At 35.7% G+C, this 17,119-nt stretch overlaps 1 protein-coding gene and 1 long non-coding RNA gene across 4 annotated transcripts; one reads left to right on the top strand and one right to left on the bottom strand.

Annotated features, from left to right (window-relative positions):
- Positions 1–1,378, top strand: LOC129872261 (uncharacterized). The gene is made up of 2 exons (XR_008762545.1): positions 1–57; positions 1,185–1,378. It is a non-coding gene; the product is annotated as an uncharacterized LOC129872261 (long non-coding RNA).
- A 4,954-nt stretch (positions 1,379–6,332) lies between these two features.
- LOC129872260 (probable prolyl 4-hydroxylase 9) lies at positions 6,333–12,716 on the bottom strand. 3 transcript variants are annotated; one of them, XR_008762544.1, is made up of 9 exons: positions 12,353–12,668; positions 12,009–12,122; positions 11,000–11,157; positions 10,427–10,529; positions 8,550–8,645; positions 7,477–7,542; positions 7,248–7,367; positions 6,977–7,105; positions 6,348–6,540 (listed from the first exon to the last, which is right to left on the bottom strand). XR_008762544.1 is itself a non-coding variant. In XM_055947178.1 (8 exons), exons 1-8 carry the CDS (start codon positions 12,473–12,475, stop codon positions 6,454–6,456), a joined length of 867 nt encoding a protein of 288 aa, XP_055803153.1. In that variant the 5' UTR covers positions 12,476–12,716; the 3' UTR covers positions 6,333–6,453. The 3 variants fall into 3 exon arrangements, 2 of the variants coding, with proteins under 2 accessions (XP_055803153.1, XP_055803154.1); XM_055947178.1 differs by lacking the exon at positions 6,977–7,105 and having other exon boundaries at positions 6,333–6,540; positions 12,353–12,716; XM_055947179.1 differs by lacking the exon at positions 6,348–6,540 and having other exon boundaries at positions 6,986–7,121.
- Between the last annotated feature and the right edge of the window lie 4,403 nt (positions 12,717–17,119).

Below are 17,119 nucleotides of genomic sequence, written 5' to 3'. Positions count from 1 at the left end.
TGAATTCGAGAGTTGCTTGTCCGGTGGAGGTATTCGAGTGTGGTTTCGGCAATTGAGGTAGGTTTGGCTATCTTTCTTTGAGATTGAGATGGGGTAATTAGTCATTCATATGTTATAGACTTTGGGATGGGGTTGTAGTATGAGTTGAGAATGTTATATATATTGTGATGCCTGTGTGGGGGCTCATTTATTAATGTGTTGCCGTGTGGGGGTTTATTCGTATTACATAGCCCGTGTGGGGGCCTTATTTGTTATCTTATTTGCTTTGAGAGCATGTGAATTGTGATTTGCCTAAGAGAGAGGCTTGAGTATATTATTTGACTTGTGATGCCGCCTGAGAGATTGAGTTGGGGGTTTTGAGCATACTTGAGTATTGAAATATTGTTGAGAAAGGGGTGAATATTTAAATAAAAGTGTGTTCTTCCCGTTACTATTTATTGAGGGTGAATATCATGTGTAGGTTAAGTTTTGAGAACTTTGAACCTTATACCACATGTGAGTTGATTATTACTTCCATGCATATGTGTTTTGATGCATTCATCCTCATTCATCATATCATGAAACATGGGAAGTTGAGAAATATGAAAATTCTTTTTGAGAAAGAAAATAAAATACCTTTAAACCTTTGTATCTTGAGTCCCTGACCGAGGTAGTTTTCCGGCAGGGTAGTGGATGCATTGTGATCCTAACCTTTGTATCTTGAGTCCCTGTCCGAAGCAGTTTTCCAGCAGGGTAGTGGATGCATTGTGATCCCTTGACCACGAGGAGGTGGCAAGGATAATGAGATATTGTGATTGAGGTATATGGTCTGCAAGACCCCCATGGGTCCTGCTTGGTAGCACAGCTCAGCAGGTGTATACGACAGGCTGTGCGACAGTCTTGATTCCACCGTACCACCACATCATTGCATCATCATATTGCATTGCATTGCATTGATATTTGTGTTGCTTGAATTATTCGATTAATTGTGATTATGAGTTGTTATTATGGGTTTACTTTACTCGTGCCACTATATATATAAACTGGCGGCACCGATGCCGAAGTGGGACTTTTCTGTATGCAGGTGGAAGCGTTCCTTAGTTTATTTCATAGGTTTGATTAATTTCTTATACTCAGTCAGCTAAAACCTACTGAGTACATGTAAATTGTACTCACCCCTACTTCTGTGTCCCTTTTTGATGCAGATACTAGTCCGGGTACCCCACGTGGCAGTTAATATTCTAGCGGATTGTGTATTCTCAGATTAGTGGTGAGGTCCCAGAATTCGGATCGTCACTAGTCTATCTTTATTTTTCAGTCTTTTGTATCATTCAGAGACTTATGTTGTATCTTCAGATTCGAACCTTGTATTAGATGCTCTTTATACTTATGACACCAAGTTTTGGGATATTTTCTTCATTGTTTTTCTTTTCACTTAAATCATGACATGATTTTCCCTTTAGGAGTCTTGTATGAGTTTTATTTTTAGGCTTACACATCAGGTTGGGTTTTGGGATGTGTGCCATCATGACTTCGATTTTTGGGTCGTGACATGTCTTCACTTTAAATTCAAGGCAAATATTACTTATCTAAAATAAAGGCAAATGTCACCGAAATTTGAATGGAAATTGTAAGAAGAATTGTTCTAGATGATATCTTTGGATTATGCAGTGGAAGAACAAGAATAAGAGCCATATATGTAGTTCTAGTTATCTTTGCTGAGATGAAAAAATACGTAGACTGAAGTAAAGGAGTAATCCCATTTATTGATTATGGATAAAAAAGGAGAATGGAGCATAATATCATAGAGACACTTGTTTATCTCATTCTAGAATAAAAATTGTCACGACTCCGATCCGTCGTGATTGGCACCCACAATACTTATTCTAGTGCGAGATTCATTTCTACAGCCCAACTTATCAACTTAAGAAATATATATTAAAAAACTTGCAAAAGTAGGAATATAACCAGAAAATAATACTGAGTTCCCATAAACTAAATCAACAAATTTAAAACTACGAAAATGTGGAAGTCAAACACATCCTATGAATTGAAAGTCGTTTGTGCCAGAACTCTAACCATGTCTGAAAAGGAAGGGAAACACTCCCACAAGAAATCATAATAATAAAACAGTGTTTAAACCTCTGAGTCTCAAAAGAAGAACTGAGATTAATAGAAAAGTCCACGGCAGCATGACAGAGTAGCTCACCCTTGGACTTTGAACAAACTTCTAATCTTCCAACCGAGGTCTCTTCGCAACCGGCTGAATATGTCCTATACTCAACAAAAGAAAAAACAAGAATAGTATTAGTACACAAAGACAACGGTGTACTGGTAGGATCACGCGGTTAGCCACCAAGCGGATCATAGACAAGTAAATTCAATACAGTAGACATATACATATATAGAATAAGTTAATCAATCTCAACTTCAACTATTATTCAGTAATATCACAATTCAATAACTTCCACGTGCTATAACATCACACCAGGGTCCTCTCAAGGGATTGTGTCGGAATGTGACACCCAATCCAAATATGTATCGGAACGTGACACTAGATCCAAACACTTTGTCGGAACGTGAAACTCGATCCAAAATATGTGTCGGAATGTGACACCCGATCTCAAGATATTACAATCACAAGAACATTCAATGTTTACAACATTTATACCACCAAGAACAGGTTCATCACAATAACAGGCCATTAAGTAATCATCTCACACATAATCTAGCATGTTTCCCTATTCATATACAGACATGCATATCATGAAGCAATTTAACAAGTATATGAAACATATACGGAAATCTAGACCATCACCTGCCTCAAATTCAAGCTTTCAAAACCTTACAATACAAGAGTCTTCCCTTTCCGGGTTCGTTCTTCTCATTCTTGATCTAGAAAACATTAAATACATATCAAGGATAAATACAATGGCCTAACTATCAGGAAATATAACACAATTTCACTCCCTAGGCCAAACCCATGATCCTAACCTTACCCTAGGACTATTTTCCACTATAGATTTTCAGTTCAAACCTTCCCCCAATGATTATCATCCATTGTTCTAGTTTCTAGGAATCAAAGTATGAATCTAGGTAGTAAAAACCTTACCTTCAGTATGGAAATCCGTGGAAAATCAATTGAAATAGCCCTAGGTCGCCTCTTGGGGCTTTAGAAACTGAATGTTGCAGAAAACACCGTTTCTGATCTTTTTTACGATTTAGGTCATGACTGTACCGCTCTGGCGGGACAGATCCCGCTCTAGCTGGAAAGATCCCGCTCTGATAGGATAGGCCGAGACAGTGAGCTCGGAGTTTGTACTCCAAGCCCCTATTTCTCAACACACCCCTTTCAAAGGTGCATTAAAATTATGCCCTTCACGCCAAATTCGATTCTGAGAGTTTTACTCGCCCAAATACAATTCGGCGAAGTCGTAAATGCTCTGTTCGTTCCTCTACGCTTGCTTACACTACGAGTAATTTAAAGGAAATCGTCTTGGCCATCAGCCTGTCCAATCAAATTATAGATTTGACCTCCTATCATTCACGTGATCACCCTAAACTTCATCTGACTCAAAATTCGTCCAAGTTTGGCCTAGGCTCAAATTTTTTGAAGTTACTACTCGAAGTTTTTTGGCCCGAAATCTTTTTCCATTGGCCTATCCCAACAACGGAAACACGTCGTTATTAAAATGAAGTTTTCCCTCTTGTTTTGTGGAAGGAATAAATATTATCCATTTTCATGCCTCTGCGTGCTTACCATCTCTTACTTCTTGGCTACATTTTCAACAATGAAAAATTTGATTGGCAATATTTTGAATTGTTGCAGAGTGCTGCTCGATTATTTTGATCTTTCATATCAGCGAAGGACCTAATTAGTGTGTCTAGGGTATGTTCATATTTGGCTCTATGGTGTTAGTTTGATATTGCTTTTAGACCAACTAGGGGATCATCTGTAAGTTTTCGCAATTCTATCAAAATCTTTGCGATGGAAAGTTGTTGATTTAGAGAGGATCTGAATGTTTTCTAAAAAGATATGGAGTATATTTGATTGAGAGTGAAGGGTAAAGTTGTCAATTTGTATTTTTATTCAGGTATCAGTTATATATGTATAACTTATTCCATTTTTTTCCGCATAAAATAATACATAGATTGACTCATAACTTACACATGTATTAGTTATATGATTTTCTAATTTTCTAACCAAACATAGTATTATGTGTGTTGAATTTTATACCTTACACAAAAATGCTACCAAACATGGTAAAACTTATGCAATATTTTATGGGTAAATTACCCTTTTACATATATTCCCCTACTATATTTACTTTTATTCCCTATTATACCAAAAAAATTCCAAAATTCCTCTTTTTCCTTTAGCTCTCTCTCCCTCACTGATACATCCGCCTTCTCCTACATCCTCGCCCTAATTTGCTCTACTTAATTCGATCCTCTTCAACCGTTAATCAATTTCAAGGTTTCAACTAAGGTATATTTTAATCTTTCCTTATATGGAATTTCACTTCATCTTCATTCAATCTGATTTCTCCTAAAATTTGTATCTTTTGATTTCTTCTGTAAATCTTTGAAAAATCTTCTAAAATTATTATCATTTGCTTTCTTCTGTAAATCTTTCTATTTTTGTTTCTCATACCTTCAATGATACATATGGAATCCGTTCATGGTCTCAAACAGTCCAATAAAAATCAAGAAATTTTTGTTTCACCTGGTTCTGATTCATCTTGGGAAGGTTACGACGAGGTTAGATCCAAACATCGTAACGATCCAGCAGTGATGGATAAGCTACGTGAGAAATTGAAGTCGAAAGCTACAGTTAAACGTGCACCCAAAGAAATAGACAACAAGATTGAAGGGGTTACAACACGCCCTAATCTCCCAAAGGTATGGGTTCAATTAAGGTTTTTTTTTTAGAATGAAAATTTTGTGAAGGTTTTTTGATTCTGATACATATCATTTATGTATCAGATTATCATGTATCAAGCGCTATCTCTTCTGATACATAATGTCTTTTTCAAATGCAATTTTTTGGAGATTTACTATTTCTGATACATCATGTTTAAGTGTCAGTTTCTATTGTTTCAAATTTTAATGATTCTGATACATCTACATTTATGTATCAGATACATAATATCTTTTTCAAATGCAATTTTTTGGAGATTTACTATTTCTGATACATAATGTTTAAGTGTCAGTTTTTATTGTTTCAAGTTTTAATGATTCTGATACATCTACATTTATGTATCAGATACATAATGTTTTTTTCAAATGCAATTTTTTGGAGATTTACTATTTTTGATACATCATGTTTAAGTGTCAGTTTCTATTGTTTCAAGTTTTAATGATTCTGATATATCTACACCTATGTATCAGATTATAAGATATAACTGCTTCTGATACATCTTCTGTATGTATCAGAATCTCATCTCATGTATCAGATATTTTAATGCATATGATACATCGTATTTATGTATAAAGTTCAAGTTGTATTTAACCATTTTCATGTCAATGCAGGGAATGAAATACGTCATCAAGAAGATCTCATCCCACCCATTGAGATTCGGAACGACATATAGGGCTATTCTACATCTAAAGTTGATGTATCAGATACATAACTTATGTATCAACAAAACTGAAAAAAAGATTGAAATCGAATTTGATTTGAATTTATGCTCTGTTTTTTGGCTTGAATCTTCATGTACACAACCGTTATTTTTTTAACTAAATTAATCCCATTAATTAGATCAGTAATTGATTTAAAGAACCAATCATACCTTATATTAAGATACTATCCATAAATAGATGATCTTCATTAATTATTCTATAGATAATTGATGTATCAGATACATCACTAATGTATCAGAAAAGTTGAAAAAAAAAGGGATATCGGGTAATTTTGGTACAATGAGGGATGTATAGTAATTAGACTTTTCCATTATGGAATTTAGGTAAAGTTTACATATTTTATACCTGAATAACTCAACTCTTATCCAGTAACCAAACGGTCCCGCAATATCCCAATACATGGTATAATTAAAATTTTAAGATTCAAACTTCTATATTATGACTATGAATTCAGAAATAGAAGCTTTAAGTTTTTTGAAATAAAATTTATATATCTGAAAACTATTTCAAAATTATTATAAATTACAATAATTTATAACTTAAAATATTTAAAAGAGATATAAGGAAATTCCTATAAAAAAAAATTATAAAAAATTTAACTATGCTACATAAATTAAAACGAGTAAGTTGCTAAATATATATCCAACTCATATATAATTAATTCTTTAAACATACTATAAGAGAATGGCAAAAAAAAAAACAGCAAGATAAAGAACCGGAATGGATAAAATAAATTCTCATTCTATAAATTTATTTACTCCAAAACTGTTTTCTTCACACCGTTTAAATTATAACAAATACATAATGAACAACACTATAATGTAGAGGCATTTACTCGTCCTGTTCTATATTCCTGATCCACTTGGTGGCCACCCATTTTTCTCCTCTGATTACTGGACAGCTACCGTGAAGTGAGGTCTACATTAAAATTCAAACAAACATGAAATCGTAAGGCCATCTATGAAATTATGCATTACATTATGTTGATCATACACTTCTTTGGTAATTTATGCACTATGATTTACAATCTCACACCTGGAAGAAGAAAAGGAAGACGAAGAGCATATTCTAATTGCACTAAGCAAACTAACATGGCAGCATTAGAAAAATGTAAACAATCATGACGCATTAACATACTGTAATCTCTCCATCCAGTTTCCACGCGATGGGTCTGATTGTACAGTTACTCCTTTTTCTTTGGGGGGAAAGGGTTTGATTGTACAAATTTGTTCTGACTTCATACAAATAGTTCAAGCAGTAGCACTACATTAACCCTTTTCAACAAACATCTTCATGAAATCATAATATATGATTAATTAACATTGTTTAAGCCAAATCATGGATTAGAGCTTACTCTTACACATGTTTTTGAGCAACTCGGGGGTTTATCCAATTAGCTTTTTAATTTGGGATTGTACATTGTGGCAGATCTCTAATCTAGCAGCTACAGATGGCACGAAGTTTGCCTTGTATTCCAGCAAACCTATTGCAGATCAGCTCTTTGTAACAAATTTATTAACTGTCTGATTAGTCCTGTCTACATATTATTGAATCTTATACAAAATAACATCACAATGAACAATCAGAAAATACTAGGTAACAATGAATGCATTAGAATAGCTCACCAGATCAATTGTACCATTTGGAAGCAGTGAGTAGAATAGAAGTCCATCCCCTCTGCGTGGCTTCACTTTCAAACCAATACACTTGCTGAAATCATATTTACCATCCATGTTCTGCGCGTTCTGTAGATAAACCACAAAGGACCATTTTACAAGACAGACAGACAGACAAAAAAGGTAGCAATGGGTAGAAAGAGAGCGCGAAAGAGAGTAGAGAGGAACTTGATCTCACCTCAAAAGGGAACACAGTTTCCCCACCTTCTTCAACATCGGATAAATATAATAAGAAGGATGCAACCTAGACGAGATTAATGAAAGTTTAGTCCAGACAATGAAAGTAAGCATTCCTTAATATTAACTGCCAGTGAAAAAATTCTCGACCAATGAATATGTCAAGGTTAAAAGCGTAGTACAATCCCTGTAAACTTGCTTGACACATTTTCACCTGATGGTTCCAAGGATTGAAGTTAAGATCAGAAATTTTCCTCGAAGAAAAGATAAAGTTGGATATAGAGGATATCACATCTATGGCAAGATAAGAAACCAACAATTATTGTCATCTTGATTCTAGATAAAATTACTGTCAAATTGAAGAGAAATTAACTAGAGCAGCACTGGAGTACATGATAACAATTGGATTCTTTAGTCAAAAGATAAAACAATATTTTCAAACTGAAAAAAACAAAAGACGTACGCGCGTCAACATGCTTTGAGGACTTTTCGTTAGGAGTGGTATTTAGATTGTACAAATAAAGGTGGTTACACTTAAAACATGCAAATAATTTCTTTTAATATCTTTTCTCGCAAAATACACTAAAAGAAGCTTAATGACAATAAAAATCTGACAAAAAATCTGCCCCCGTCTTGGAAAAGACTATTCCAATCTGAGATACAGCATCTTATTTTCAATTTTGTCATATAACATTATCATGCTAGAGAGAGTTCAGTAAAGTACTGCACAGAAGGACCATCATCTGCAGTTTTGAGGTAAAACGAGAAAATGCCACATTAATAATGTGGAGTTGTTGCAACTGGATTCTGCTTATTAATGATATAGAACCCAATACTAAAATCAAACAGAGCAAACTTTTCTATTCTAATTATATGTTATCCTGAGGAGAGAAGGATGTTTATGAGTAACACGGAATCATGGATAAGCACAACATTGTTATGCACAGATAATCAAATACTATAGTTTTCCACCATCCATGCTGCCGTTTTGTGTAAGATTTCAATTGAGCTACAGAAGAAATAGTGAGTCAATTAGAAAAAATAGTACAACTGCCAAATTTAGTTTATACATACCCTTTGACTCTTCTGAGGGCCATATTGAGCAGGATCAAAAGCATCATAATGTGACTGATATCTTTGCCCAATTTCGTACCGCAAAACATTAAACGCCTGAAACACGTACAAGCTAGTTTCACTGAAGAGCAAAGGTCAAATTATTCAGCTTTAAGAAAAATAATGACCAGAGGAATATAACACTTAGCATTGCCATGAAGAAGAGATTCATTCAAAATCATTAAGAAGCAATAAAGAGAAAATTGAGATACAAACACACCAATGTTTATAAACCTACAATGATCAAGATAGCAGATTGACTAGCTGTCAATTGTCACATGTATTAGGAACAATCATGTGTTATATGTGTGTAACATTGTAAAGCAAAATCCACTAAAGAAATTGGCCAAAGTATTCTGGAAAACCAGCTCAAAACCTCCAAACCAGGCAGTTTCAGATGCTAATCAAAATGCAGATTTGCCTCACTAAAGATTAAGGTATTCAACAAAGAAAGATGCTCAATTGTCTCTAAGAACTGCAAACATGACCCATTGACTCATGGTTTTGTCCTTTGAAAAAGAATCTTTTGTTAGAAGAGGTGTATCCACACCATTATGAGATCTATGATCTTTCTTGACTACTTCATTTAAGACTAAAGACATGCCTAATAACATTGTGGGAGGATAAAAGGCGTTGTCAGTTTGAACAAATGTGTTGCCATTTCCATAAATTAAATGAGCTAACCCACATATGCAACCTCCAATTAATGAAAATTCCAGTAGAGATATACATTCACATTCTGCGCTTACACCGACAACAAAATCGGAGTAAAAGTTTCTTCAGAGATTTATATGTCACTATGAATATTCACAAAGAAGATGCAATCATCTCCTCTTCCTTTTTGATTGTTTAATATATGTTTTCATCATTAACACATGCACACTTTTTAGGAACAAGTGCCTACGAGAATCATTGTCCCAATACACAAGACTGAGAGAAACTGAGAACAAAGAAAGCAGTATCCAATTAGTTATGGATAATGGGGGAAAAGAAACACAGACCATAAAATACGACCGAACATCACCTACTCTATACCATAATCTCTTGCATCCTAGCTACTTTAGAATAAACGGTCTCAAAAACACCTGCTAAATTCGGTAAACAGTCATCTGGGTTTCATAGCATTACCATTCTGAATTCTTTTATTACTTCACCCTAGTCTGTAATTTAATAGGCATTATCTGAACTTCAAACTTCAAATCAGACTTCTCAGATTAACATGACAAATCAGTGTGTCAGTGAGAGGTATTGATCTTAGTATATAAAGGCTATAATACTCCTTACCAAAACGAAAAATGAGGCCCACTTCTTTTAAGCTCTTCAGTATTTAATCACTTGATAACATAGATTAAATTACTTCAAAAGCTAAATTGGACCCATTTCTTTTAAATTCTCAAAACTATCAGAAATTTACATTTTAATCTGTTTCTTGGTATATTCTCTTTAAAGTATTAAAAAAATTGAAGTCCACATGATCTATATATGCCAATCAAACTAGATATAAATGGGAAGTTTATATTATAACTTTATTAAGATATCAAACTAGTTTCAAAATCATGATCATCTTTTTTTCCAAATACTAGCACTACACAAATGATGCCAACTAAACTAGGATGCAGAGTAACGACAGTTTTGCCAGTGCACTGGGCAAGACAAGCAGGGTAGTCATTTGGTTGGGGTGTGCTGGGTTAGGGGGACAATTTGGAAGGATTTTCTTCCAAAATTATGTCGCTTATCAGATCTATAATATCTAAGCCATGGAAGCAAAACCAAAGACTACATACAGTGAGATGAGCTTAATGCATTTTATTTAAGATATAAATGTTAATGAGCTTTACCTCACCATGTGTCTTGGGGATCATTGCCGCTTTTGCAATTTTCTCCTCAATAAAATCCAAGATTCCAGTTTTGTCTTCTGATGCACTAATAAATGTGCCAGAACTGAAGAAATTGACAAGATAATGTAAATCTCATGCACGATGTGTAATTTCTTGTCAAAGATACGAACACATGAAGCACAAAGTTCTATCATATTCTTATTTTTAGAAGCAAATCACAAGAAATTAGAGACAAGTCATTCAAACTTTAAAAAGAACAAACCACGTGTGGTTTGAAAATCATGAATTCACTCCGTCTTCCAAACAAGATGATATATGCACACAGCATATATTCAGTGACCTTTAGCAGAAACGGGAAGGAAAAGTCATGTTTGAATTGATTATCATTTAGATCTTCTGACATTTTCAAATAACTTTTGGAAAAAATTATCTAATAAATAAGAAACTGATCACTCTGAAATTGACAATGTAAAGACTTAAATAAAGGTCTTGGAGTGTTCATGTTCAACATTGATAGAAAGGTCCCTGATAGAAACTAATTGTCAAAAATGAGGGTTATAGAGTAGTATATACCTTGTTCTAATTCCCTTGGTGGTCTCTTCTGTTTCTCCTTTGCGAAGGGCCAAGGATGACGGTTCCAAACTTGCCTTTGCTATCTTAATTATGCTCTGGCATTGTTCTATAGATGCAAAATTGGGAAAGTATAATGCACGTGGGAACCAGCTTAAAACCTACCCAAAGAATGTAAATATATTTACAGGGAAATTCAATATAAGAACTTAATAATAGTTAGACATGAAGAACCCTCAAAGAGCTGATAAGTATACAATGACTTAAATAATTACAAGTTTAAGAACATAGATTAGGTTATAAAACAAGTAAATATGGTACTTTGCCAGCTATTGCAGAGATGTGAACTAAGTACATACTTGATGCGTTTTGAGTCAGAGGCAACTATCTCAAACCTTGTTAAGGGTGACTTATCAAACTGTATTCGATTGGACAAGGAAACTCCTTGATCAAATCCAATGAAAAGTGAAAATTTAGGAGGATATATATCAAAGCAAGATTAATCTGCACGTCAAATAAACATTTGCTAGATGCTTCAGAATTCAAATTTACTAGCAAATAAGTTTGTAACAACCTCCGAGCTCTTGCAGGGTATCTATCTCATAGTCTATCTTTACATCAGCATAAGAGTAAAGACTAGATTTTCAACAAATTCTTCCCCTGAATGATGGAACAAATGCAGTTCAAAACTTGATAGATACCATGATGCCAGTTTGAACATTTGTCATCACTCTGCACATGTACTTCAAGCTTCTTTGTGATAAAGCTCAAAAGTTAGGGGACAATATTTAAAAAACATCTTTAACCCCCCCCCCCCCCCCCCAACAAAAAAAAAAAAGAGAGACAATATTCTTACAGAAATTCTTCAAATAGAAAGGGATTTTAAAAATTCGGCAATCAATTGAAAACTGAATACAAAACTGACACATAAGTTCGCCCGGCTCAGAAACGAGAACTGAAATCCAAAAGAAGGAGAATTGACAGTGTCGCAACTGAAACAAGAGAAACAAACCTGAAAGGGGATGGAAGTGAAGGAATGGTCTCCAGTCTCACCGGTAGGCAAGGGATCAAAGTCCTTCTCCATATCAACAGATTCTAGCACCCTCGGCCTTACATTAGGTACATCCTACCATACCCAAAAGTTCAATCAGCGCATACATACAAACACCGCAGATCCAGATTTTAAAATTAGTGAGCACCACTGTAACAACGAGCTTATTACTACTACTTTGTGACAGCAGTTGCAGGCAGAAAAAAAAATGTTCAATTGCACCTACTGACCAAATAATGTATCTGTTCAGTTGAACCAAAAAACATGTAATTAAGTATAAGCAGCGATTAGAAAATAGAAAGGACCTGCTGAGAGAAGAGAGCAGAAGCGAATAATCCGAGGAGGAAGAAGAAGAGACATAAGAGAAATACGGAAGGCAAGCCTAGGTTCCACCATCCTCCGATGACTGATTTCCCTCTGCTCTTCATTTTGAATGGAATCGCCGGGAAAAAAACTACTACTGTTATTATTTCACTAAGTCCGGCGATCAAATGCCGACGACCTTTGACTTCCGTCGGCGGTGGGAAGTCGTCTGAAAGTGGGTCAATTATGATTCAATAGGAATCTACGAGGACTTCATCTTCGTATCCAAAGGGAAGCACCTAGCACGTACAGTTTGAATATTAAGAAACTACAATTTAACCCATAATGTTTCACGAATTTGAAGATCACTACTCAATTTAGAAAAAGAAAGAATAATTACTCCATCTATAAATACACCAAGGGGTCGTTTGGTAGAGTGTATTAAAATAATGCTAAATAAACTATATTAGTAATGCTTGCATTAGTAATTTTTGTATTAGTTATGCTTGCATTAATTATACATAAAATATTTCTTATGTGTTATTTGGTTTAGTGTATTAAAAAATAACATGCATTGTATAAAAATATGTATTTATAAAAATATCCTCAACAATTATGATGTAAAAGATGTAAAATGGGTTTTGAGGGGTAATTGAGTCTTTAACCATAATAATGCGCATTAAATCTCTTTTGCATTACTAATACCTAGAAATCCATGGTATTAGTAATGCAAGTCTTAATATACAATAGAGTGTAGTTATACATGTCATGAAAAGTGTACCAAACAAGATACTACTAATACACTTAATTAATGCATGCATTATTTTTGCTAACACACTCTACCAAACGACCCCTAAGTTATTATAGGGATAACAATTGGGCGAGTTAGATCAAATTTGGGCGGATCATAAGGAGTCAAGACAACAAACAGGTTAAGACCCACCCAACCTAAATTTATTTGGGTCAAAACGGGTTGGATAATGGATCATAGAACGGATCAAGACCCAACCCAATTCAATTTTTAATAAGTTTGATTTGTTTTATTTTTTAAAAAATATTTTAGTGCCTAATAAAAAAAATTATTATGGTTATATATAATATATCAAATCAGAAAAAAGTTTTTAAAAATATTTTGACAAGATTTTTCATAAGTCAATTTTAATTACACTTACCTATCAACCAAATTTTAATGAATTGAAATAAATTGGATTAAAATAAATTGAGCTAATAAATAGACGGATTAAAGAGATTGAACAAGTTGGATTTGATTTTGTCGCTCCTAAATTATTACATGTTCGTGTCTGACACTATGAGAGCTAACGCCTGACAGGGGTTGAGGCAGGGGACCTCATGTCCCCTTATATTTTTGTGTTGATGAAAATTTGAATAGATGCTTGGGGTACTTTAAAGGACAAATCTGATTTTTAATTATCACCTAATATGTCAAAAGCTAAGCATTATTGGTTTGTGTTTTGTTGATGATTTGTTGTTGTTCGCTCGAGGGGATCTGACTTCTGTTGTTTGCTAGAGGGGATCTGACTTCTGTAAAGTTAGTCGAGGAGAAATTACACATGTTCTCTAAGGCATCTAGCTTAAAGACAAACTTGGCTAAGAGCCAGGTGTATTTTGGTGGGATTAATGAGAATACTAGAATGTATATTCTGTAAATTATTGGGCTATGAATTGGGGAGCAACAACAATAACAATCCAGTGAAATCTCACAACGTGGGTCTGGGGAGGATAGAGTGTACGCAGACCTTACTCCTATCAAGGTAGGACGGCTGTTTTCTGGAGACCCTCGGCTCAATAAAAGCATAAAAGAATGTCAGATAATGCTAAAAAATTAAAAGCGATACGGAAAAAACAAATAACGAAAGCGTCACAGATAAAATAGAGTAATCAACGTATAGAAAGTAATAAATAATAACAGAAATAACAAAAATCAGAGCACACGAAGTTGTAATGCACTAATGCGCCTACGAATAGGGAAGAATAACGAGACTATGTACTAGCCTTCTACCCTAATGTGAGTCCTTCACACCCTCCTATCTAAGGTCATGTTCTCGGTAAGCTGTAACTGTGTCATGTCATGTCTAATCTCCTCTCCCCAATACTTCTTCAGCCTACCCCTACCTCTTCTGTAACCATCCATGGCCAGCCTCTCACACCTCCGCACTGGGGCATCTGTATCTCTCCTCTTCACATGCCCAAACAATCTCAGTCGTATTTTCCGCATCTTGTCTTCCACCGAGGCCACTCCCACCTTGTCCCGAATAGCCTCATTTCTAATCTTGTCGCTCCTAGTGTACCCACACATCCATCTCAACATTCTCATCTTGGCAACTTTCATCTTTTGAACGTAAGAAGTCTTAACTGGCCAACACTCCGCACTATACAACATAGTAGGTCTAACCACCACTTTGTAGAACTTGCCCTTAAGTTTTGGTGGCACCTTCTTGTCACATAGCACTCCAGAAGCGAGCCTTCATTTCATTCACCCTACCCCAATACGATGTGTGACATCATCGTCAATCTCCCTGTTGCCTTGCATGATAGACCCAAGATACTTGCAACTATTTCTCTTTTGGATGGCCTGGGCACCAAGCCTAACTTCCACGCCAACCTCCTGAGGTGTCTCACTGAACTTGCACTCTAAGTACTCTATCTTGGTCCTACTCAGCTTAAACCCTTTAGACTCCAAGGTATGTCTCCAATCCTCCAGCTTAGCGTTAACTCCACTACGAGTCTCATCGATCAGGACTATGTCATCCGCAAAAAGCATACACCATAGCACCTCATCTTAAATTTGTCACGTTAATCCATTCATCACCAAGGCAAATAAAAACGGACTAAGAGTTGATCCTTGATGCAACCCCATCACCACTGGAAAGTGCTCTGAGTCCCCTCCTACTGTCCTTACCCTGGTTTTGGCTCCCTCGTACATGTCCTTGATCACCCTAATGTATGCCACAGGTACACATTTAGCCTCCAAACATGTCCATAATATTTTTCTTGGAACTTTATTGTAAGCCTTTTCTAGGTTGATGAATACCATATGCAAGTCCCTCTTCCTCTCCCTATGCTGCTCCACCAGTCTCCTCATAAGATGGATGGATTATGTAGTTGAGTGTCCCGGCATAAATCCAAACTGGTTCTCTGAAATAGACACGACTCTCATCACCCTCATCTCCACCACTTTTTCCCACACTTTCATAGTATGGCTTAGTAGCTTGATACCTCTATAGTTGTTGCAACTCTAGATATCCCTTTTGTTTTTGTATAGAGGGATCATTACGCTCGACCTCCATTCTTCGTACATCATTGCCATTTGTTGAAAAAATGCAGACTAACACAAAAATATATATGATCAAAATAATATAAATAAAATAGAAAAATAATGACACCAAAAGTTTACGTGAAAATTCTTTTAAATAAGGAAAAAACTACGAGCCAAGAGGAGCAACTGATATCACTATAGTAAGGAATTTTACACTGGGTAGTCACGAGTACAACATTCAAAGTGACAACACAACAACAATAACAACCCAGTGAAATCCCACATCGTAGGGTCTGGGGAGGGTAAAGTGTACGCAGACCTACCAACATTCAAAGTGACAACACACTCAAAAGGAATAACATTCTTTTAATTTTCCACCTTACTAAAATATCGCTCACACTATTTTTCTTCACAGACTATTTTCTTATAGTCTATGGTATACCTCCGCGTTTTCCTAACATGTGGTATCAGAGCAAGGTTTGGGTGTGTCAGAGTAGTGGACTGTGGTTTGTGAGAAATTTTCGGTGTGACAACAGAACCAGAGATCTGCAGGGGTGCCTTGTGTCGAAAGTCTTCCTGTCAAGTGGTGGTCCAGGCGGCGTGTCCCGTTGGGTGATAACGGCAGTGCAAGATGATTTGGCAGATCAGATGGTGTGACCTACCGATTGGAGATTTGCAGTTGATGCCTTGTGTGAAAGTCTTCTTAGCAAAGTGATGGTCAAGAAGCGTGTCTCACTGGTTGGTAGTAGCGGTGCAAGATGGCTAGCAGATCAAATGTATTATCGCTGAAGAGGAGGTTACGAATTGTGTGGTCTTGTTTTGAGGGGAGGATTGATACCACATGTTAGGATTTCACGTACCGTCATCCTAACTCCACATTAGTAGGATATTGTCCGCTTTGGGCCAAGCCTTCACGGATTTGTTTTGGGCACGTCCCAAAAGGCCTCGTACTAATGGAGTTGGGTAAGCACTTATATATTGGTACATTTTTCTTCTCCATCCAATGTGGGATGGGTTTGTTACCCAACACAACTTTGGTGTGCATCTATTCGCCAAGTTAAATACTTGCATATTTAGGTTCCAGCCATTAACAATTAATATTAGAGTTAGAACTTTTAATAAAGGCTAACACCTTGAAAGACCGAAGATGATTGCACCTCAAGAAATACAAGAATGTTTATCAATCACAAGGTCACCATATTTCAATGTAGAACACCATCAGTGATGAAAATCAAGAATGTAAGTCTTTGTAATGATTGAAGATATATAGATGTGGAATACAATTTAAGATGGTCCAAAAGTCACAGGATTCAGTGCACCAAAAAAGAAGATATTCAGATGAATTCTAAGGCCAAGAAGATACAACATATGAGAAAAGTTCCACACAAAGAATCGAAGAAGTTGTTGTTGCAGTACAAGAACACTGGACTGTTTCGACCATAAGGCCACTAAAGCAATTGCTTGGGGTCCCTAATTTTTTCTAAAGAATATA

This window comes from Solanum dulcamara, chromosome 11, assembly GCF_947179165.1.
Source record: "Solanum dulcamara chromosome 11, daSolDulc1.2, whole genome shotgun sequence".
In the NCBI taxonomy this organism is placed as follows: Eukaryota; Viridiplantae; Streptophyta; class Magnoliopsida; order Solanales; family Solanaceae; genus Solanum; species Solanum dulcamara.
The sequence above is the reverse complement of the archived record's forward strand: the minus strand, read 5'-3'. Positions and strand labels throughout refer to the sequence as shown.

Bases quoted from the DNA above. Each gene is read 5' to 3' on its own strand.
- LOC129872260 (XM_055947178.1), bottom strand. From the start codon at position 12,475: ATGAAGAGCAGAGGGAAATCAGTCATCGGAGGATGGTGGAACCTAGGC. The intron at 12,123-12,352 runs GTCCTTTCTATT...TGGGTATGGTAG, and splicing joins CTGCTCTCTTCTCTCAGCAG to GATGTACCTAATGTAAGGCC. The intron at 8,646-10,426 runs GTAAAGCTCATT...TACGTGTTTCAG, and splicing joins TCCCCAAGACACATGGTGAG to GCGTTTAATGTTTTGCGGTA.